Raw genomic sequence first — 23624 nt, forward strand, 5'->3', positions numbered from 1 at the left:
GGAAGCAATGGCAAGTATGACAGGGCAGAGCTTTACAAAGACACTGTCACTTTACACTGCAAACACAAGATCACAGGGTCTCTTAAATGTATAATTTCCACCAGAATGTTCCTTTAATTTCCATTTTCTGAGATACACAAGTAGATTTACTTATCTTATTCTAGCTTTTTAGTCTGATGATTGTTATCAGCGTTCTGAGGGCAGAACAAACATGCAACCTCAATTTGCTTCAGCACAAACTGAAGACCTTACTGAAGCATTCCTATAGTTCAGCAAAAACAGATGTGGCGAGATTGATGGCTGAATTGTGCATGCAAGCAATTTTAAAACCATATGGGGTAGACTAAGATTTATGGTGCCCCAAACCCCCAACCTTACCCAATTAACTTCTCAAAACATCATGCACAACAGACTTAGCAACCCCAAAGAACAAGTAAGGTCCCTTTCACACAAGCGGATCGATGGGGTCCACCTGTCAGTTTTTCAGGCAGACCCAATCCGTCCATCCATAGACTTCTATGGACTGGTGGGTGTCGGTGGACAATAGTCTGATCCGATCCTGTATGCCAAAAATAGACAGATGGGGATCCGTTCCCCATCTGTCCAGTGGATAGGATTGGATGACAATCAGATGGAAACGGCGGTCCCATTGAAATCAGTGGACAGTGTCTGCTCTGCAGCAGCAGAGAGAACAGAGACCTGTCATCCACCTGCTCAGCGGGGATCAGCAGAGAGATCCACCACTGAGCAGGTGGATCATGATGACGGATCCACCCTGTCTGAAAGGGGCTGAAGCCTTAACTAAATGACAAATTTGCTAAAGCACTGTGTAGCATAAGCAAATGCATTTTTTTCCTTCATAAAAATACATATATTCAAGGCTTCTCTTTCACATGTACTTGTATATTTTGATCTTAACAGGAAGCTCATGATCAGTAGCTGGGAAACCATGAATATTGGGCTTCATGCACACTGGGTATTTGATTTTTTCCACTGAAAGCTTTATTTCTCCTGGCAAAAACTGCTTAAAAATGTGCCTAAATCTGCGTATTGCACACGTTTAGGTGCGTCAAGGGCAATGAGCATTAATGGATTCCATTGGCCTGAATATTAATCTATTCTAGCCATTGGAATGAACAAATGCTCAAGCGCTAAGCAAGATGCATAAAGCATTTTTTTCTGCTCAAAAGCTCCTCCCCTGAACACACTTTTTTTTTTCTCAGCCTGTAAACACCTATGTGCACATAGACACATAGACTAACAGAGATGCTGAAAATAGGGAGGAAAAAAAAAAAAGCTGAATAATCACATGTATTAATCATTTCCAAAAAAAAAAAAAAAAAGTTTCCAGAATGCAATTTTTTTTTTTTAAATAATGGAAGAAATTGAGAACCCACACTAGTGCACAAACCATACAAAGTGTGCATATATGGAAGGAGCGCCTGACCAAAAGATAAGTGTCCAAACTCCCTTTCATCAGGGCTTCAGTTGAAAATGAGAACCTTGAATGGACTCAAAGAAAGGCTTTCCAGTTTGAATCTATGCAGTAGAGCAGATTGATGGAGTAGGATCCCTAACCAGCAGTATCTGCATCAGCAGTCAAAAGTGGAATAAAAACAAATAAGGTATTGGACCTTTATGCTGCCTTTGATACATTTGACAACCTCCACCTAACACAAAAAAAGGCATAACCTCTACTTCCTTGGTCTCAGTGACTATATCTTCGTTGATTCTCATCTTCCAACTCCACCTCCTCCTCAGAAAAGGAAAAAAAAAAAAAAAGATGTTGGCATCCCCCAAGGTTGTCTTTGGACCACACTTGTTCTAGATCTACACCTCCTCCCTGGGTCAGCTAATAGCCTTCAAACACCTTCCAATATAATTTCTATGCCGACGACACCCAAATCTATCTTTCTACCTCTCAGCTCACCCATCACTAAACAGACATATTAAAGTGGTAGTAAATTTAATAAATTTTACCTACAGGTAAGCTTACCTGTAGGTAAAATTAATATCTCCTACATGTGCACCGTTTAGGAGATAGCCTTTTTTTGATAGCCAGCACATGCGCTCTGAAGGAACGGCATACTCATGCCTTTCCTTCAGAGCACTGTGCCGTGGCCCGGGACTCCCACGCGCATGTGCAGGAGTGCCGCAAGTCAGCCGACCAGAACTCGCGAACCTGGAAGGAAGACTAGGTAAAGATGGAAGCCCCGGGGAGCCACGATGGCGCTCCGCTGGAGGGGCTTTGTTTCAAGGTAAGGCCTTCATAATGTGATAGTATTCAATGCATACTAGCACATTATGCCTTTACCTTGCAGGGTTTATTTTTTCTTTTTTGGATGCAGTTTACTACCGCTTTAATATGTCAGAAAAACGTCCTCAAACAGAAACCTATACAACACTGAGGTTATAATATTCCCTCCTCGAAGTGCCCCTTCCCCCAGCTTCTCTGTCGAGACTTATGGCTCAATTATCAGTCTGTCCCTCCAGAGCACTAGGTTTAACCCTGCACTCTGAACTCTCCTTTCAGCCCCACATCCAACTGCTGTTCAAATCATGCTACCTCAACCTCCGCAAAAAAAAAAAAAAAAAAATTACCCTTCTCAACCAACAACACCAAAAAGCTTCTAACTCATGTCCTGGTCATCTCTTGCATCAACTACTGCAACTCCATCCTCATTTGCTTACCTTTACATAGGGTATCCCCCCTTCAGTCCATTATGAAGGCTGCCGCCAGACTCATCCACCTTACCAACTGTTCAGTGTCTGCTACCCCTCTCTGCCAATCCCTCCATTGGCTTCTGCTCACCCAATAAATAAAATTGAAAATACTAACAACTTACAAATCCATCCACAACTACCCCCAGCTATATCACTAACCTTGTCACAAAATACCAACCAAACCATTCTCTTCCATTCTCACAAGACATCCTGATCTCTAGCCACCTTGTCACCTCCATCCATGCTTGCCTTCAGGACTTCTCTGAAGCCTCTCCCATCTTCTGGAACTCCTAGCTGCATACTGGATCTGGCTTCTAACTAATAAACTGTCTTTTCTTTCTTCACCAGCTCATCACCCACAGTTATTACCTTTTGTATCACTTGACCCTCCCTCGTGGATTGTAAGTGCTAATGAGCAGGGCCCTCCGGTTCCTTTTTAATTGAACTGTATTCTTTCAGAATCTGTGAGTATCCAGCAAAGGTCATTATTGTAATGTCGAGGAGATGAGAGGGATGGTGGATGGTGATGCAGGTATCGAAGTGAAGGTGGTCATACATAGCTAAATTCGTCTATGGAGGTAGAATTAAAAAAAAAAAAAAAAAAAAAAAAAACCCACACACTTTACTGCAGGGCAGTTGGTCAGTAGGGATTTAGTTATGGTTGGAAATGTCTCTGTAAACCTTGTTAAGAGGCTGATCATCAATAGAATGGATGGGCTACGATACACCCAACTGAAACATTTCTTCGAGAGTCTCCCGAAACCTTTGAGAACTAGGAAAGAGTGGAACCCATTTGAAAGATTGTTAGAAGCACGAGGTGATGGGAAACATGGAATTGCTAAAATATATAAAATATTCACTGACTTAGATACTAGCACAAAATCAATATACATAGAGAAATGGGAAAGAGATATGGGGAGGGAAATGGAGAAGGTAGAGCAAAGTAAAATGTTTAGATTAATCCATGAAAATATTAGTATGCGGGAAGTAGAATTAAATTATAAGTGTTTGGTAAGATGGCACATCACACCAAAAGTGGAGCACAGAATAAATGCGGAGATTTCACCATTGTGTTGGAGAGAGTGTGGAGAGGTGGGCACGTTGTATCATATATGGTGGGAGTGTTCAAGAATACAGGTGTTTTGGCAGAGAATAGTTTAGTAGGGAAGATTACTGAAATCAATATTAGATTAGATCCCGAGATATGTCTTCTTCATAATACAGAGCTTCCAGTGAAAATATACAAGGATGCGGGCTGTGGTATTATTTGAGTGCAGCGAAAAAGTCTGATACCTAGGTTTTGGGAGAAAAAAAAAAAAAAAAAAAAAAGGAAGTGCCGACAGAGGAGGATTGGATGGTTAAAGTGAATCAGATCTATGGGACGGAAAGATTGTACTATACACATATAGATAAGATGGAGATGTAGTATAGAAAATGGAAAAAAAATGGGAAGAGTACAGAGAAAAAGTGAAATATATGAAGATGTAATACCCCTTGAAATGAAAATTAGAAATATAGGAGGAAGAGAAGAGGAGGGAAAACGCAGAGTGTTGGGGGGAGGGGAAGTAGGATGGGAAGTGGGATTTAGAGAATATGTTAGAGGGAAGATATTGCATGGATATCCTTTTTTATTGCAAAAGGTGACTGTTATTTGTATGTGGTTACAAATGAATAAATATTTGTAACAAAAAAAAAAAAAAAAAAAAAAAAAAAAAAGGGGACGGCTAGAATCAAATTCTAACCTAATGATTGAACTAGAATCATCACTGGAAACAACCTATTCACGAAAAGAACGTTTTCGGTCTAAGGAGCTGTGAAGATGGTTCAGTCGTTGTCCAACCTAGTATCTAATATGGTGAGAATATTGTAGTTCACTTTTTAAAAGACTTTCAAGGTTTCATTTTCACGCCAGTATATTATTTTTCATTTGAACAAATGGCAATAAATATCAGTTGAGGATCTATGCAGCTCATATCAACAATTGTCTCAGACAAAGATAGGAAAATCTCCAGCATAATTTCCATGTTTAATCTGTAGCCAACAATTATCTTTGCAGACATGGGTAAAATAAGGTTGCCACCTGTTTTATTGGCAGGGCTTGTTGCCATCATTTCTAACAGGACAGACAGAGTAATAAAACAAACAAAAAACACTAAAGGACAGTGTACCCCCACAAAAATGGCAAGCCCAGGTACAAGCCTTGGCTCAACCATTATAAATATGTACAAATCAAGTGCATGCAAATTGAACAAACTCACCTGAGAATCCGATATAAAATTATCTTCTCGTAGTAACTATACAAAGTACATTCCTATTTTAATTGGAATTTTGTTTTGTCCATTTGCAATACAGAACAAAAACTGTATTTGGCACAAACAAGAAAGCTTCATTATCGCCTTGCCGTAAAAGAAGTCAAGTAAATGTTTGTAGGCTTTGTTCAGTTGTCAGTTTTCACATTAGTTACAGAGCTTGGCCAGTCACTGAGGTGGCTGGGAGCTGGGGTCCCTACCGTCTGCTTTGGCACAGTAGCTGGCAGCTGCCATCGGCTTTCTATGGTCCCGGAGTGTGTGCGCGTTCAGCATCTCTAGCAGCAAGTCATAGACAGGCACCACGTTCTTACACTTCATGCTAAGCAGATGCTCCATCCCTTTGTTACTGAAAAAAACAAAAAGGACAAGTTTTAGGTATGTTGTATAGAGAAATTTTTGTAGCATATTGAAAATGTAGTTTTTCCTTTTTGGAGTACATCACAAATGTCCTTCAACCTGAAAAATCTTCAAGAAAAAATGTACTTTGTAATGTTGGCACAAGACACTGTTCCGTAGTGACCTAGGGACCAGCCAATGAAATCACAGTATGTGGTGATGAATGCGGGCTTTTCAGCAAAGGAGCAGTCTAAGTCAAGACCCATCTAAGAGGCAAGTATGAAGGGTCTTTTTTTTTTTTTTTTTTTTTTTTTTACAGGGGACCTCAACGTTAAGAAAAACAAAATAAATAATTCTTGTAAAAAAATAAAAAAAAAATAAATTAAATAATAATATATATATATATATATATATATATATATATATATATATATATATAATTCGCATTCATGTAACTTCATCTCTTGAAAGCTCACTCCTGACCCACCTATACTCATCTTTGCTGAGCTCTCCAGCCACACCATTTCTGCATCTGAGATTGGAGTCAATCCTTTGTAAGCTTCATGTTGGATGGTGTTATGAGCTTACACAGGGCTGCTGATGTCACACTCCTTCCTCATGTGACAAAGTTACATGGCTGGGGATTGGCTGTTCAGCACCAAGCACAGATTCATAATAGGAGGTTATGTTGCAAGGTACAAATGGAGGAATGGAGTAGCAGGAGAATGTGATGAAGGTATGTACAAGTTGGTTGGAGGGGCATGCTTTTTAGGTGACTGTGCAAAGTCTCTATAAAGCTAAAATCCAGACAAATGGTTAAATACAAAAACTATATAGGAGCCCCTTTTTACCCGTCAGGATTTGTAATTTCTGTCTGTGTTTCCATTTCTGCAGTACAGCCCTGTCTGGCAGGACAGAAGACCTGATCTTTTTCTGCTACAGTAATGTGAAGCCCGGTACACACTGGGCAAAAACTGGCCAAGTTCAGCAGGAACCAACCAACTTTCAGTACACGTATAGTGGGGCAAAAAAGTGTTTAGTCAGCCACCAATTGTGCAAGTTCTCCTACTTAAAAAGATGAGAGAGGCCTGTAATTGGTATCATAGGTAGACCTCAACTATGAGAGACAAAATGAGAAAAAAAAATCCAGACAATCACATTGGCTGATTTGGAAAGAATTTATTTGCAAATTATGGTGGAAAATAAGTATTTGGTCACCTACAAACAAGCAAGATTTCTGGCTCTCACAGACCTGTACCTTCTTCTTTAAGAGGCTCCTCTGTCCTGCACTCATTACCTGTATCAATGGCACCTGTTTGAGGTTGTGGACAGGTGTCTGATACAGATAACCAGTTCAAACAGTAACACTCCAAACTCCACTATGGTGAAGACCAAAGAGCTGTCAATGCCAATTATAGGCCTCTCTCATATTTTTAAGTGGGAGAACTTGCACAATTGGTGGCTGACTAAATACTTTTTTGCCCCACTGTATATCGTTGTCTGTTTCAGAGAAGTCGGTCCAATGACTGGCTTCTGCATGCTGGAGAACCAGGATTCAATCAGCTTGCAGGAAAAATAGCCTCCCCACTGTCAGATTTTTTGCAGAGTCCGAACAATACCAGACCAAACCCTACCAATTCCACCTCTGTGACAAAGCCCGGTGGGCGGGGAAAAACACATCAGAGGGCATGGCCAGAATGGCAGCTGAGGCCATTCCTCAACATTGGACTCCCAGGGTCGGTTGAACAGCATGCATCCCTTCACTTGTATCAGAATGTCCTGTTAGCACAACTGACCGTCTCCTTGTTCTGCTTTCCCATTTACCCCTTTAAGCTCTGCTGAAGGCTCATTTAAAATCAAATACAGACAAATATTCTGTTGAGAATTGTCAAAGTTGGGAATAACCTCTCATTTCTTGTGTCTCCAAAACAGGAGAAGGGGAAAAATAAATAAATAAATAACCCGATTGGGGATGTAACAGTTCCCTAATCTGTCCAAAACTAAAGTTTTGGCTACACATACAGTTTGAACACTATTGTAAAACCAGATATCAACCAGAATAAAGGCTTTGATACAAGGTTCGAGCAGATTAGCACAACGTACAAAGACAAATGTGATGTTTGAGAGTCAACTAAAGAATTCACAAAACGCACGAACTAAGGGTTTATGCACACACTTGTGTCAACTTGCATGTGGGCAGACAATCCTGGATGCAGCGTCTGTATTTAGGGTTGTAAATCCATACGCATGCACAAGTTTATACAAAGCGCCAGCATAAACCCTGAAATGAATGTATGGAATCCTTACAAAGTACCTAAAACCAAAACAGTGTCTTTTTTTGTCAGCAGTCCTGAAAATGGTAGAAAATACATAATTTTGTCACTGAAGTGTCCCTATTGGAAGATTTCCCCTCTATTTCTGTATGAATGACAATTCTCACTTTAGGTTACATTAACATTTGAGAATATGCTCAACAGTATTTATAGCAGGGATTCCTAGCAATTAGCTACAGGAGGCAGCCCCACTGAAAGTAATTGGAGGCTGTCGGCTCTTGCAGCTAATCGCAGTCACTCACATGTAATCTCCATGTAGCAATCACCTGCAAGGGACTAGCCCTGGTTGCAGTCTGTGTCCAGGAACAATCAGTTGCATGCACGTGCTCTGTGAGTGATTATATGCTAGTGGCTGCGACTAGCTGCAGGAGTTGGCAGCCTCCCATTGCTTTCAATGGGGCTGCCTCCTGTAGCTAATCGCTGGGGACCGCCGCTAGAGTTATTGCATGTAAACGCTGTTAGGCCTATTCCCAGGTGTGAATGTGGCCTTAAAAAAATTTCCTCTTACTTCCTGTAGTGTCTATGGGGCAGGAAGTACAGCCTAATCTACAGAATAAAATACAGGTAGGAAAAAAAAAAAAAAAAAAAAAAAAAAAAAAAAAAAAAAAAAACCACACACACCACACATTCCCTATGCTACCCCCCGAAAAATAAATAAAAAGTTTGAGCTTTACTATTTAAACTTTAATTGGATAACCTCTATATTTAAGAAAGAAAAATATATAAGAAAGGGCTCATTCACAACAGAGTTGTGGTAACACATTATGTGCTGGTGCACAGCAGTGCCATTTATTGTGAATGGCACCCCAACACAACTTCAAAATGCAAGTGTGCTACAATGCATGGTGTCCTATGCTTTGCGCCTCAGAAAAAAAAATGCAACCTGTTCAAATTTCAATCCATATATTTTTGAATGAGCAGTTAATCGCAGCACTCTGCAATACCCAACAATACCTGCATCGCAATATACTTCATTGAAGTGTGGATGGGCCCAAAAGCATCACACAATCTTTAAAAAATGGTTCTAATCGATATATCTTGCAAAAGTGCCAGCTGCAGCTTCAGAGGGCTTATTGATACCCAGTGTGCTGAGCTCCATTGATCAACCCTTGCTCAACACAAGAACACAGAGAAAACAATTGTTCTCTATGTACCCTTCAAGCGTGTTGGGTGTGTGTGTGTTGCAATGTGCTGTTGAGCATAGAGGATAATGAAGTGGGTTTTGAAAGCGGTATTAAACCTAAAAGCAATAATGTAATATATTGCAGCTTAACAATTGTTAGATGCAGTGCCTGCATTAGTTATCTTTTAGGCTTGGTTTACACCTATGCATGTTGTGATTGATGAGTTTTACACTCTTTAAAGGACGGTTTTGTTGCATTTCGCTTTTTTTTTTTTTTGCCAGTAGGAAAGTACTGAATGCAATTTTTTACAAAAGAAAAGGAAAGAAAATGCATTCTAAAAAAAAAAAAAAAAAACATGACACTTGCATTTTGGTGCAGTTCCATTGAAGTCAACAAAAACACAATCTGCTGTGGGAAAAAAAAGAGTCTCTGACCTTTTCCAAAAACGCAGTGGCTGAAAATGCATAGATGTGAATGTGTCCTGTAGGAAACCACATTAAATGGATGGTAGTGCATGTCTGCAAAATGCACTAAAACTCATAATACCCTGACCCTTTTCAAAAATGCAGCGGCTGAAAATGCCCAGATGTGAATGTGCCCCATATGAAACCATGTTAAAATAGACTGTAGGGCATTTTGTAGAACCCCCCCCCGCCGCAAAAAAAGTGTGAGTCAGGCCTTAGCCTTTTTTTATTTAAATTTTAAATCTCCAATAGCAACAAAACTCCACATAACACACAGGTGCAAAATGCAACACGAAAACAGGTCAAACACAAACTGCATAGGTGTGAACCTAGCTTAAGATAGGAAGTTTCTTACTAGCCAGAGCACCAGGTGAAAATAAATGAAAATCCCTTGTGAATGGGGTCATGCAGGAGACCCAGCAGGGGTTCCCAGTGATTAGCTGCAGACAGAAGGCCCATTGAAAACAATGGGAGGCTGACAATTCCTGCAGCTAATCCCAGCCGCTTGGACACAGACTATTTTCCAAGGGCCACAGGGGTGAGAGGGCTGCACATGGCCATAATACTAGTTAGTTCTGCCTTCTACAAAGCCAATTAAATATACTGTGTTGCCTATAGCAACCAAATTCCATCTTTTATAGCAAGTCAGACAATAACTGTCAAACAATTTTTTCTTTTTGTAAAGTGAAGAAGGGTTAGAATGTCGGAGTGATTACTACTGTCTATGTCTTCCTACTCCACAGACCCCTGTTCCCCTCATTTCCTGTGCTTGTGTCACAGGGACAAAAAAAAAAAAAAACTGAGCCATGTACAGAAACAAAACACTTCAAGAGCTCATTTACCCTAGCTTCTGCTATCACTTTTCAGAGGAAGCCTGATAGAACGCTTCCCTACCGCCTGTTTTAACCTCTAAAAACCTGGGGTGGTTGCAGCTCGACCCCCTTCACTTGAATGGGTCACGCTTGGCAAGTGGTACTTCTCACTGAAGGCAACTGGGGGGGGATCATTTTTGCATGCATACACCCCCATCTTTTGACTGAAACTTATGGGGAAGAGGTAAAAACACAGCTCAACTACATCTTTATACCTTTCAACCACTAGAACCTCTGTCAGATGTATTTGCTGTGTCCTCTTTTCCCAGTGACATCTGTTCATTTCCATTTCTTGCATTCTCACTTTTTTTTCCCTGCGACACCCATAAATCTCTTTAATGGAGCCACAGACAGCAGTAATAACCTGAAAGAAGTTTCTCCCTATCAGATTCTAAGAGCTGGACATTCAGAAGGCACAACATACATAGAACTTGTCAGACCTCACTCCTTATATATTTAGCACTTCCATTACTCATTTGATTAAATCTAAAATTCCAAGCTTTGAATATAAGGCAACAAACAGCTAAACTACAAGTACTGTTGGAGAGGAAGACAAGTCATGTAGATCCATTTCTTACCTTTGGAGCTGCTGGCCATACACTGAGCAGTGAAGTACAGGTGAGTGATAAATGACTGAGAGAAGTCTAGACATCATCAGGTGTTTCATTAGATGTGCCTAGCTCTGGCTGAGTCATTAACCCCTCCTGACAGCCATAAGGATGGTATGGTACTCAGAATGTATACCTGTGTAGCCAGGCGCTTGATTAACTAACTGGAACAATTTAGGACACTGAGTTACAGTTGCTCTCTGCGCTTCCAACCGGGCTTTTATGCCAATTAGTTAAAGTGATATTCAGCCCAGGTTCACATATGTGCGGTATATCGCATGTGCTTCGCACAGGAACCGCACCGCATTCCTGTGCAAATCACATGCGATTTGTGTGCGGTGCGATTGGAGCCATACATTTTGTATGGCTCTATTCGCATCGCACCCGCACCAAAAATGTGTAGGACCCGTTTTTGAGTCCGCACTAGAATCGGATCGCATGGGTATTCACACCAATGCGATCTGATTCTGCACATCGCACCGTGTTTTGCGGACCGCTTTCGGGGTGTTGTTGACTTAACATACACATCTGGAGCGGTTCGTATGAATGGGGTGCGATTCTGATGGGGTGTGGAATTCGCACAGAAAATACTGCAAATTCTGCACCGCATCAGTGTGAACCAGGGCTAAAGGTTGCATTTTTTTAAAAATATAACAAACATGTCATACTTATCTGCTCTGTGCAGTGGTTTTGTCAGGTCCTTTTTTTCTCAGGTCCCCCACTGATGCTCCTTGCTCCTCCCCCTTGACCAGTGCCCCCAATAGCAAGCCGCTTGCTATGTAGGCACTGCTGCTCGCTCCCTCCCTCCCGCGCCCAGCATAGGGTTGCCATCTCATCCCGAACACATATGAACTACACAGGTTCTGAGGCTAATTTAATGCAGATAACTCTAGGTTCACACCTAAGCATTTTACAGAAACGCTGTACCGTCCATTTAACATGATTTCTTATGGGACATGTTCACACTTGTGCATTTTCACCCGGTACGTTTTTTGGACTTTTTCGGTCAGGGACTTTTTTGAAGGCGTTTTCTTTCTACAGACTTCAAAGGAAATGCTGCAGCAAAGCATGAATTGCAATTTTGCTGCGTTTTAAATCTTCCCCGCAACAAGAAAAAATTTTTTTTTTAAAACAAAATGCATCAAAAACATGGCAAAAATGCAAGTGCAAAATGCAACACAAAACGCAATGCAGAAACGGCTCAAACGCAACCTGGATAGGTGTGAACCTAGACTAAGGCACTAGTGGAGTTTAATTACCACCTTAATCAGCCACAGAACCTGTGTAATTAATATGTGTTTGGGTTTAAATGGATGAGGTGGCAACCCTAGCCCAGCTTTATGTGTTCATAAGACACATAAAGCCATGGCTTGGCCACACCCCCTGCTCTCTCCTCATTGGCTCACTGGCTGTGATTGACAGCAGTGGGAGCCAGTGGCTAGGGATGCTGTGTCTCAGCCAATGAGGAGAGAGAGACCTGGGACAATCAAGGCTCCCATGCACGTTGCTGAATTGAGAGGGGGCTCAGGTAGGTATTAGGGAGGCTGTGGGGGGTGCAGCACACAGAAGGTTTTTTACCTTCATGCATTATAAAGGTAAAAAACCTTTAGCCTTTACAACCACTTTAAAATTATCCAGCCTCTAGTCAGGAGAGGGACAGGAGTCAGCAGGCAAGAAAAACTTGAGAGACTTTGGTGCAGGCCGCACTGAACTGTGGGAGATGTAGTTTGGCAGAGGGACACTGATATGATACTAACTGGAATGATAATAACTGGAATTCCCAAGGAGAGGAGCGGTATTTTCCCAGGCTGTGGAGTGAAGAATTTCCTCTTGCTGCAGAGAGACTGGAGGGTGTGCACCACTGTTCCTCTTGCATACTTTCCAGCGGCCATGATTGACTTTTACCACGGCTAGTAAAGACTGAGAATAAAGGAACTGACCCTCTACCTAGTAGCTTCTAATCATTGCATGCAGAGTTTAAAGGGACTGTACTCATGTGCATGACCTTAAAGACTAGGTCCCACCAGCACTAGAATCTGCCTACCAACTAACTGGATTCCTTATTTTTTTTTGCATATTTGTCACACTTAAATGCTTCAGATTATCAAACAAATTTTAATATTATACAAACATAACCCGAGTAAATACAAAATGCAGTTTTGTATTTAGGAAGGGGGCAAATACTTTTTCACAGCACTGTGTATATATATATATATTTGCATAGTCACTGTGGGATTAGACATCATTGCTGACACTGTTTATCGCTGAGTTAACTTTTCTCTAGTGGTATAGTGTTCTAGACCAAGATTCTATAACCTAATAACTACATTGTTAAACTTACCATGAGCAAACAGATTCTTCTACCTGCTCATTTATGTGTGTGTAGCCTTCTGCTTTCATCTGTGACAATATACAGTACGTGTTTACTTATAGTGTCAGGGCCTGGACTTGAACCTGGGACTTCTACTGTGTGAGGCAGTAACTCTTCTCACTGAGCTACCTAGGATGCTGGACAACACTCTGCCTGATCTATTGGATAATCCTGCCTTGTGCCGTGTTTGCTCTTGAACCTTGAACTCCTTGCTCCTCCCATGAACTTCCTATATAAGCCATGTCCTTGGACTTCCTCCTTGCCAGATTATTGTGCCTTTACAGCCAATATTCCGCTTACTGTTCCTGCTGCTGTCTACACCTCCGCTACTGACCTTTGGCTTGTTCCTGACCACGATTTCATCTCATCCTAACGTACTACAATTGATCTGCTACCATTTGTGACCGACCCTTGGCTTGTGACTGACTCCGCTTTCGTCTGATCCCTAACCTGTTGATCCACTATTGGTTCCCAGTCTGCTCATTCCCTGGTGGGATTTTTAGCAACTGTTTGCTTAAAGCAGAACTTCACTCTCCTAATCAACCCTGGCCAGGGGCGGACTGACCATTCGAGCACTCGGGCGCTGCCCGAGGGCCCGGGGTCAGTAGGGGGTCCCATGAAATGCCCCTGGTACACTTTTTTTTTTTTTTTATAGGTTTTTTTGGGTGTGCATTGAGTGTGGGCAAGGTCATAGGGGCCCCATGATCCCCTATTGCCCGGGGGCCCCATGAGTTGTCATTCCGCCCCTGACCCTGACTATTTTTAATCCAAAGAAATGCCACACACTCCAAAGAAATGCCAATAGATTAATTGGCTCCTGTCTAAATTCACCCTAGTATGTGTGTACAAATGGGCTATATACTTGTGTTATCACATTCTGCATGCTTCTACAAGCCTTCCTAAATGAGTAGGGTAGAGGAAGACTAATAACAAAGTTAATGGAGGCATATAAAACTGTTGGTATCGCTTTAAATATCAAGTATTGTCCAACAACCTAAAAACCTTAGCAGAAGAAACAATGTGAACAGAATGTTCAAGGGAGAAAAAGCGGTTACATAAAGGACAATGCCTTGTCCTTTATGTAACTGCTTTTTCTCCCGTGAACATTCTGTTCACATTGTTTTTTCTGCTAGGGTTGAGGAAGAACCTGGCAACCTACCCCATAATTAAAAAAAAAAAAAAAAAAAAAAACTTGCCAAGAAAAAATCTATGGAAAAGGCTCTCAAGCCTATCAGACTTTGGGCCCAAAGAATCATTGAGAGTCAGATACAACTGAATGGATAACATCATCATCAACAGTGTTTAGTATGTGCACTGCTCTTACAGTTTTTTTAATGTATATTCTTTTTGAAAGGACTAGCACATTTCTGTTTTGTGAGGACAAAATATTGGGTATGACCACCCGCCGATGACAAACGTGTGAAAATAAATAAAGATGAGCCTGAGTGTCCCCCAAACTCGTCCCTATCCAAACTTCCATTTAGCTCTCCTTTGAATGCCAAACAGCTGCAGTCCAGGACATTCCCCACCATCCCCTACAGCAGATGTAAACAAAGTGGTGGGATGATGGTGATGTCATTGTCCTTCTATGGACACATGCCTATACTTAGCCAATGACATTGACAGTAGGCATGCCTCCATATAAGGGCACTGACATCACCAGCAACCCATCACTTTGTTTACATGTGCTGCGAAATAGGGAATGACCAAGCCCCCAGTTGATTGAACTTCGAAAGAGAAAAAAGTGGAAGTTCGGATATAGATGAATAATCCCCCACATGTTTTCTACACAGTTGATGGTTGCTTTATTGTTTTGATCATTCAACAGTAAGTACAACCTCTGTATTTGCCAATCCTGCAAACTAATTTTCTGAAGTCAACCTAGGTACATTATGAAAAATTGAAAATACATGTGTATGAGCTACAACAACTCAAATCCTAGGCTTGATAGGGAGGGAAACATGCAGCATTATTATGAACCCTCCTTCATATAACATAATGGTAGAAATCCCCTTTAATTTCTAAGCTGAGCTAATGCAGATTCACAAGGACCACACAGTATATAACATACATTTATTTAAGTAAATCCAAATCCATTTACTAAAATCTCATATAAACATGTTAATATAATATCAGAATGTACTGAAGGCTGGCCATAGATGAGTCTGTTTTTTTTTTTTTCCATTTGACCTGACCTATTCCCCCATCCACACATGTGAGGTGGATGGGGGAATCCTCTCCACTGTGCCATTGTATTTTGACATCGGGAGATAGAACACACAGATCAGCACTGCAGCCTATTGCCTGCAGCGCTGATCGAGTGGCTTTTTTTTCCTACAGGGCTGTTGAACAAAAGTCTATCAGTAGATTGACTTCTGTTCAACCACAGTGGCCATACATGGATTGGAATTCCCTGCTGAACTGGCTGAATTTTGATCCATGTATGGCCAGCTAAAATGATTAATATGCCTATTCAAGGTAAAGTAACAGGTACACTTAAAAGACTAGTATATTTACCTTCCATTCGCTCCCCTGCTAGTTGTGGGTTCTTTCACATGCGCACAGAAAGAAGGTCCTTAACCTTGTGTAAGCTCCAGTCATACTTGCACCTTACATGGGGCTGTTTTAACTTTGCTTCAGCAGGCAAATTAGGCAGCGAGCAAAAGGCAAGTATGGAGAGCCGGGGCTGGCTGGTACATGAATCTTTTACTTTGCTTTCAATGGACAAAGTACAGGTTCACTCTAAGGAAAGGGTTGATCTTGTTAATCTCTCCCAAAGCAACCACAGAAATAATCCTCTGTGCCCCATCACTTCCCTGTATGTGTTTGAAAGGGCTCAAAATGAGGGTTTGCATGAATTCTGTGAGTGTACCTGGCATGCCGCACATGGGAAAGCAACATCAGTAAGTTGGCCAAACGGGAGGACTGCTGCCGGAAGGGAATTCCACTCTTGGCTATGACCCAGACCAGTCCATCAGTGACAGTGTTTAAGAGGTGGTGCAGTTTCCTGCTGCTGTCTGATTCCTCCTCAGAGCTTGATAATGGAAACATGTCTATGGGCGATACAAAGGAAAAATGACTTAAAGTATTACAAAGCAGCGTAATCTTCTCAGTTTTGGATATAATACACATAGGACATCATAATAATTAACACTGGACACCATTATGGGGTGCAGGTAATCTCTTTACAAGTACATCTATAAAATAGACTCCAAGCTGCTTCTCTTCCAATTTTCATCAATGGGAATTCAATAGCAGCTCTCAGGAGCTCAAAGCAGCTCAGAAGCATCTCATACACACATGCAAGCTGAATGCTTCTCAAAGCATGCTGCATTTACACTCACTAGCTACTTTATTAGATACACCTTTTCAATTGCTTGGTAACACAAACTGCTAATCACATGGCAGAAATTCAATGCATTTAGGCATCTAGACGTGGTAAAGACAACTTGCTGAAGACAAAACCAAGCATCAGAATGGGGAAGAAAGGGGATTTAAGTCACTTTGAACATGGCATGGTTGTTGGTGCCAGATGGGCTGATCTGAGTATTTCAGAAACTGCTGATCTACTGGGATTTTCACACACAATCATCTCTGGGGTTTACATACAAAGGTCCGAAATAGAGAAAATATCCAGTGAGCGGCAGTTGTATGGACAAAAATGCCTTGTTGATGGCAGAGGAGAATGGGCAGACCAGTTCGAGATGATAGAAAGGCAACAGTTACTCATGTTAATATGGACAAAAATCTCTCAGGAATGTTTTCAATACCTTGTTGAATCTATGCCCTAAAGAATGAAGGCAGTTCTGAATACAAAAGGGGGTCCAACCCGGTACTAGCAAGGTGTTCCTAATAAAGTGGCCGGCGAGTGTATTTTTATATAGAAACCCTCAAATGTATGGAAACCCTAAATCTTTTTTTCAATATGGTTTGGCACCATGTCTCAACCTATACAGTTTGCATAAGCAAATTATTGTTTGTGAACCTATTGCAAGGTTTCTGATCTTAAGCCTCTGCCAGGAAAGGTACTTCATGCTGCAATCCAACAACATTAGTGTTAGTAAAGGCAAATTTTTATTTTTGTATTATTTTTTTTTTGGATAGAGTAAAGGAAGGTTATACCCATCAGGTTGTGTTGCCATTTGTGTCACATTGAGGAGATTTCTCTTTGCATCCTGTCTCATAGCCACAACCAGAAGTGAGACAAAATTCTTCCAAAGTGATGGAATTCCGCTGTGTTACTAGGGTCACCAGAACTAATATCCCCATTGAAACATTTCCCCTCTATTCCTGCACTGGAGACAACCCATAATTTGGGATTTCCTTTTACTTTTACTTTTGGTTATAATGCTAAACAGAACAAATAGGAAGGGTGAATCTCTAACAGGGGCTCCGGCAGCAATAACAACCAAACAGAAGTTCTATTCCCTCTCCACTCTGTACAAAACAAAAAGTCAAAAATTTGCCTTTAGTGACACTTTAAGCCACTGCTATGCAATTAACAGCACCATGGTCAGCCTGTGGTTAGCGGCAGGTAAAAAAATTTGCTACAGATTTACAAAAATTTGCTTAACCCCTTCCTGCCTTCCTTAAGTGGACTATAACACTGGGAGGCCATGTTGCCAACACATGATCACTGGCTCTCACAGCAGTCGCATGTTTGGGAGCCCATCCTGATGGCTGTATTTATATATCTGGTAGCTTGGCTTTAAAGCTCACAGCCATGGTGTCACATATAGGCGTTTGGGCAGCATTAAGGTGTTAAAGACTAACAAATGTACCCTCAGACATCATAAGATGTTGGCACTTCATTATTGTTGCTTTAGACCAGGTCAGTTTTATTTTAGTTACGTAAAGGGACACAATCTACAGTATGCTGTACTCTTACTAGAATTCAGCAGGATCATGACCTTCAGGCACAGGTACTCTCTGTGTTGAAGTTTAAGCTCTCGAAATCTTGAAGTTGTAGCCAGCAGCATATCGAAGATTTCCAAAATTCCTTCCACGCATTTGCCTTCATCCCTGTAAATACAAAAATCAGTCTTCACCCACTGCTTCCACACTGTGCCATGAGTAAATTCTACTGACCACTCTCTAGCTATATTTACTGTAGGGTAAGGGATGCAGAAGTATTAAGGGAAGGCACAACCAGGCAAGCAGCATCTTTGGAAGGAGGTCAGCAATGGCAGCCACCATATTTTTCTCAGGACAGGTATAATGAATTCTTTTTATATTGCACCAACATCACCACTTTACAGAGTGCATTATGGATATCACTGAATTACACATCAGTCCTTGCCCCAAAACAGCCTACAATTTACAGAAAATATTTTTCTATTGCTAACCACTTCTGAAATGTTAGTTGTCTGTTTTTTTTTTTTTTTGCTTTAAGGTGGTACTCTAATTATTCTTAAAAATATCCCCTTCCCCCTCCTACTACCTACCCTTTGTACCCCGTATAAAAAAGATCTGTGTACATATCTTGTTTTTACACTGTGTGCACAATTAGGAAAGTGAGTATTTTGACCAACTCATCATTTTTATGCATATTCTCCAAATCCAAGCTGTAAAAATTTGAATGCTTATTGGATTTAAACATATCAGATGATGTGTATATGTGTAATGAGGGAGGGTGTGGCCTAAGGAGATCAACACCCTTATCGAGGTGTGCATAATTATTAGGCAGCTTCTTTTGCTCAGGCAAAATAGGCCAAAAAAGAGATTTAACTGACTCTGAAAAGTCAGAAATTGCAAGTCAGAGGAATGCAGCACTCTTGAAATATGCTAATATATTGGGGCGTGATAACAGAACCATCAAACGTTTTGTTGCAAATAGTCAACAGGGTCGCAAGAAACATGTTTAGAAAAAAAGGCACAAATTAACTGCCAAAGATTTAAGAAGAATCAAATGTGACGCTATCAGGAACCCATTATCCTCCAGTGCTGTCATTTTACAGAACTGCAACCTACCTGGAGTGCCAAGAAGTACAAGGTGTTCAGTGCTCAGAGACATGACCAAGGTAAGGAAAGCCTAAACCCGACCACCACTGAACAAGGCACATTAGTTGAAACGTCAACACTGGGCCAAGAAATATCTGAAGACAGTTTTTTCAAAGGTTTTATAGAATGATGAGATGAGAGTGACTCTTCACGGACCAGATGGATTGACCAGTGGATGGATCAGTAACAGGCACAAAGCTCCACTTCGACTCTTGTTGGACCTTTTTGGGTTTAGCATTATTATTATTATTATTATTATACAGGACTTATATAGCGCCGACAGTTTGCTCAGCGCTTTACATTAAGGAGGGAGACAGTACAGTAACAATACAGTTCAATACAAGAGGGATTAGAGGGCCCTGCTAGTTGGAGTTTACAATCTAGGGGGAGGGGATAGTGGTACAAGAGGTAATTAGCTGTGGGGGATGGAGTGGTTGGGGAAGTAGGGGATTCCAGTAGTTAGCCGGGTCAGGGTAGGCTTCCCTGAAGAGATGAGTTTTCAGAGTGCGCCTAAAAGTGAGCAGGGTAGGCGATAGCCTGATAGCTTGAGGTAGGGAGTTCTAGAGGATGGGTGAAGCCCGTGAGAAATCCTGGAGACGAGCATGGGAGGAGGAGTCAAGGGAGCTAGAGAGTAGGAGGTCTTGCGAGAAGTGGAGAGTATGGTTTGGGTGGTATTTAGAGACAAGGTCGGTGATTATTGGGCCACTGAAATTAATGGGATTTTGTTTGTTGAGTGTTTCTTAGTAATTAGGGGCAGTGTTATGAACGGCTTTGTACGTCAGTGTTAGTGTTTTGAATTTTATGCGCTGGGCAATTGGAAGCCAGTGGAGGGATTGGCAGAGAGGGGTGGCAGATACAGAACGGTTAGTAAGGTGAATGAGTCTGACAGCAGCATTCATGATGGACTGGAGTGGGGATAGCCTGCGATGAGGTAGGCCAGTGAGGAGGGAGTTACAATAGTCAAGGCGTGATATAATAAAGGAGTGGATGAGTTGCTTAGTGGTTTCAGAGGTTAGGAACGGTCGTATCTTGGAGATGTTGCGGAGGTGAAGTCTACATGAGTTTGTCAGTGATTGGACCTGGGGCTCAAAGGACAGATTGGAGTCTAGGATTACGCCTAGCACCCTGGCGTGAGGGGTGGGACTGATGGTAGTGTTGATCTTGATGGAGAAGTTGGAGGGGGGGGGGCACATGCTGGGGGGAATACTAGAAGCTCAGTTTTGGAAAGGTTGAGTTTGAGGAAGTGGAGTGACATCCAGTCCGATATGTCACTTAGTAGGCTGGTGATGCAATCGGAGACTGAGGGGGTGAGGTGAGGGGTAGAGGATGGACTCAAAATCAGCTCCCAAACCTACTTTCAATTTTTAGAAGACACTTTCTTAATGCAGTGGTACAGGAAAAAGTCTGCTTCTTTCAAAAAGACCATGATATTTATGTAGGATACTGCTCCATCGCATGCATCGAAGTACTCCACTGTGTGGCTAGCCAGTAAAGGCCTTAAAAATGAAAGAATAATGAGATGGGCCCCTTCCAAACCAGACCTAAACCCTATTGAGAACTAGTGGGCCCTTCATAAATGGAAGATTTACTGTGAAGGAAAACAGTACACCTCTCTGAACAGTGTCTGGGAGGCTGTGGTTGATGCTGCACAAAACGTTGATGGTCAACAGATCAAGAAACTGACAGACTCCATGAATAGAAGGATTATGACTGTTATTGAAAAGAAAGATGGCTATATTGGTCACTGATTTTTTTTTCTTTGAAATGTCAGAAATGTTCATGTGTTAATTTTGAGTTGTTTATTATTCTCACATTAACAGATGAAAATAAACAAGCGAGATGGGAAAATGTTTTTTTCTTTTCATTTAGCTGCATAATAATTGTGAACACTAATAGTGGCCCAATAATTGTGCACACATAGATATTCTCCTAAGAAAGCCGAAACCTCACTTTTACTGTCTTAAATATTCAGGTTTGAGGTTTATTAACATTTTGGATTGACCGTGAGCACTGTAGTTGTTCAATAATGAATCCTCAAAAATACAACTTGCCTAATAATTGTGCACACAGTGTTTTTCAATCCAGTTGGTCAGGTGATTCAGCAGCTCCAATTCCCCTGTGTAAGGGAGCACTTGACAACAACTGTGAATTCCCAGTGCCTATAGACTTACATGGCCCAGCCATTGTCAACGCTACCTCCTCTCCCCTGCAGCAGCTGCTCTCTGACACGGTGAAGCTAGAGCTGCAGGATCATATGACCAGACCAGATATGGTCAGATTAAAAAAAGGGAATTACACAGATCTTTTTTATAGAGGGTAGGCAGGATAGATAGGAGGAGGTGGAAAGAAAGTTTTTAAGAGCAATTAGATTTAGGCTACATTCATACTTAGCGGAGCATTTTTTTTAGCAGATTTGCATATATTATAGATGTTTTTTCAGGCATTTTTCAACTAAAAGGTGTGGAGTGCTGCTTTTTGAGCAGAAAATCGCATGACAAAACGCTTGAAAACAAATGATCATGTCACGTTTTTCAAGGCGTTTCTATTCAAGTTTATGGGAACAAAAACACTCAAATCTGCCTGCAAAGAAGCTCATGTACTTTTATTAGCGACAAGCATTTTGCTACAGGAAATAAAACGCTCAACTGTGACCAAGGGCCACTGAAATTAATGGGATTTTGTTTGTTGAGCGTTTCTGAGCATCGAGCTGAAAAAAACTCCAGTGTGAACAGGGTCTTAGGCGTTTCTTCCACTTTGAGAACGACTGATCTGGAACAAGCTGTAGATTAGAAAAAGCAGTGAAGTCAGAATTCCAGCTCTGGACATCTGTTTCAGGTCACTGTATGGAACTCACTTGTTCAGCATGACAGCTAGGCAACTAACATTTTCAGAAGGGGAAATCCACAGTGGCAGCCTTCATATTTCTCTCAGTACAGGATTTTTTTATATGGTTATACCATAGTGATGCCAACACACACCTTAGGGCCAGTTTTACAACCACAAAACATCAGCATGTTTTGCACTGATGAGAGGACACCAGGAGCCCTAATCTGAGTTATATGTAATAAACACATACACATTTTCATAGAGGGCAAGGGGTAAGTAGGTGGGCAGCAAAAATGCACTCCTGAAGTCTGATTCAGGGGCGGACTGACCATTTGGGAACTCGGGCACTGCCCAAGGGCACAGGGTCAGTAGGGGGCTCCATGAGATGCCCCTGGTACCTTTTTCATAGGCTTTTTTGAGTTTGGGCAAGGACACAGGGGCCCCATGATCCCTTATTGCCCAGGAGCCCTATGAGTTGTCAGTCCGCCCCTGGTCTGATTTAAGTAAATTCATTTCTTTCTGCTACCTTTTTCTCCAATCACATTCAAATGTGCAAGGCAGGACTGAAGTAGAATTCCAGGATCTAATGCACTTTAAATAGACCATTTACACTAGGTATGTGGGCAGCACAGTGGTTAAATGGTTAGCACTTCCACCTGGCAGTACTAACCAGTGCTAAGGTTGTTGGTTCAAATCCTAGCCACAGCACCATCTGCCTGGAGTTTGCATGTTCTCCCTCTGCCTGCGTGGGTTTCCTCCAGGTACTCCAGTTTCCTGCCACACTCCAAAGACATGCTGGTAGGTTAATTGGATCCTGTCCAAATCGGCCCTAATAAGTATATAAGTTAGGGACCTTAGATTGTACACCCCTTGAGGGTTAGGGACTGATGTGAATGTGCAATATATATATATATATGTAAATTGCCAGCACTATATAAGTACCTGTAATAAATAAAATAAATCATTTGGGCCAAGTTGAACTATTTCTATTACAAAAAATGCACCGTGCACACTGTAATCCTAGGTTCACACCTATGCATTTTCTGCAGCGGTTTGCATTTTGCAGAAGCACAGTACAGTCAATTTAACATGATTTCCTATGGGACATGTTCACATCTCCACATTTTCACCTGGTGCGTTTTTTGCAAAAGGGTCAGGGACCTTTATAATGCAAAAACTTGCATTTTTGGTTCTATAGACTTCAATGGAAACACTGCAGAAAAGTGTGTAGTGTGTTTTTGATGCGTTTTTGGTGCGTTATGATGCATTTTAAGTCTGTCTAGCAACAAGAAAAATAAAAAAAAAACCCACAAAATGCATCAAAAACGCGTAAAGAACACAAGTGTAGAAACGCAATGCAAAACGCAACCTGCAAAGGTGTGAATCTAGCCTTATATACCGTAGTAGTAGTATTTGCTACATACAAGAAGTGGCGCTGTGTTCTGGATGGAATTAAATAGTCTAGCTAAGGCTAGGTTCACATCTATGCAATTTGCATTTGAACTGTTTCTGCATTGCGTTTTGCGGGTTTTTATTTTAATTTATTTTTTATTCGTGTTGCTAGGCAGCAAAAACGCACTACATGCTTTTCTGCAACATTTCCATTGAAGTCTATAGAACCAAAAATGCTACTTTTTGCATTCAAAAAAGTCTCTGA

General features: G+C 41.4%; 1 protein-coding gene across 2 annotated transcripts in view; it reads right to left on the minus strand.

The window, feature by feature from the left end:
• Positions 1-4731: 4731 nt before the first annotated feature.
• The window catches only part of ESR2 (estrogen receptor 2), a 79729-nt gene continuing 60836 nt past the window's right edge, over positions 4732-23624 (minus strand). For both annotated transcript variants that reach the window (XM_089687468.1, XM_089687467.1), the window contains 3 exons: positions 18030-18163; positions 16014-16194; positions 4732-5379 (listed from right to left, as the gene is read on the minus strand). In XM_089687468.1, coding sequence (XP_089543594.1) covers positions 5202-5379; positions 16014-16194; positions 18030-18163 — 493 coding nt within the window. In that variant the 3' untranslated portion in view covers positions 4732-5201. The remainder of the gene's footprint in view (positions 5380-16013; positions 16195-18029; positions 18164-23624) is intronic.

Source organism: Staurois parvus, unplaced genomic scaffold (genome assembly GCF_062004578.1).
Source record: "Staurois parvus isolate SC_StPar_1 unplaced genomic scaffold, SC_StPar_1.0 ptg000426l, whole genome shotgun sequence".
In the NCBI taxonomy this organism is placed as follows: Eukaryota; Metazoa; Chordata; class Amphibia; order Anura; family Ranidae; genus Staurois; species Staurois parvus.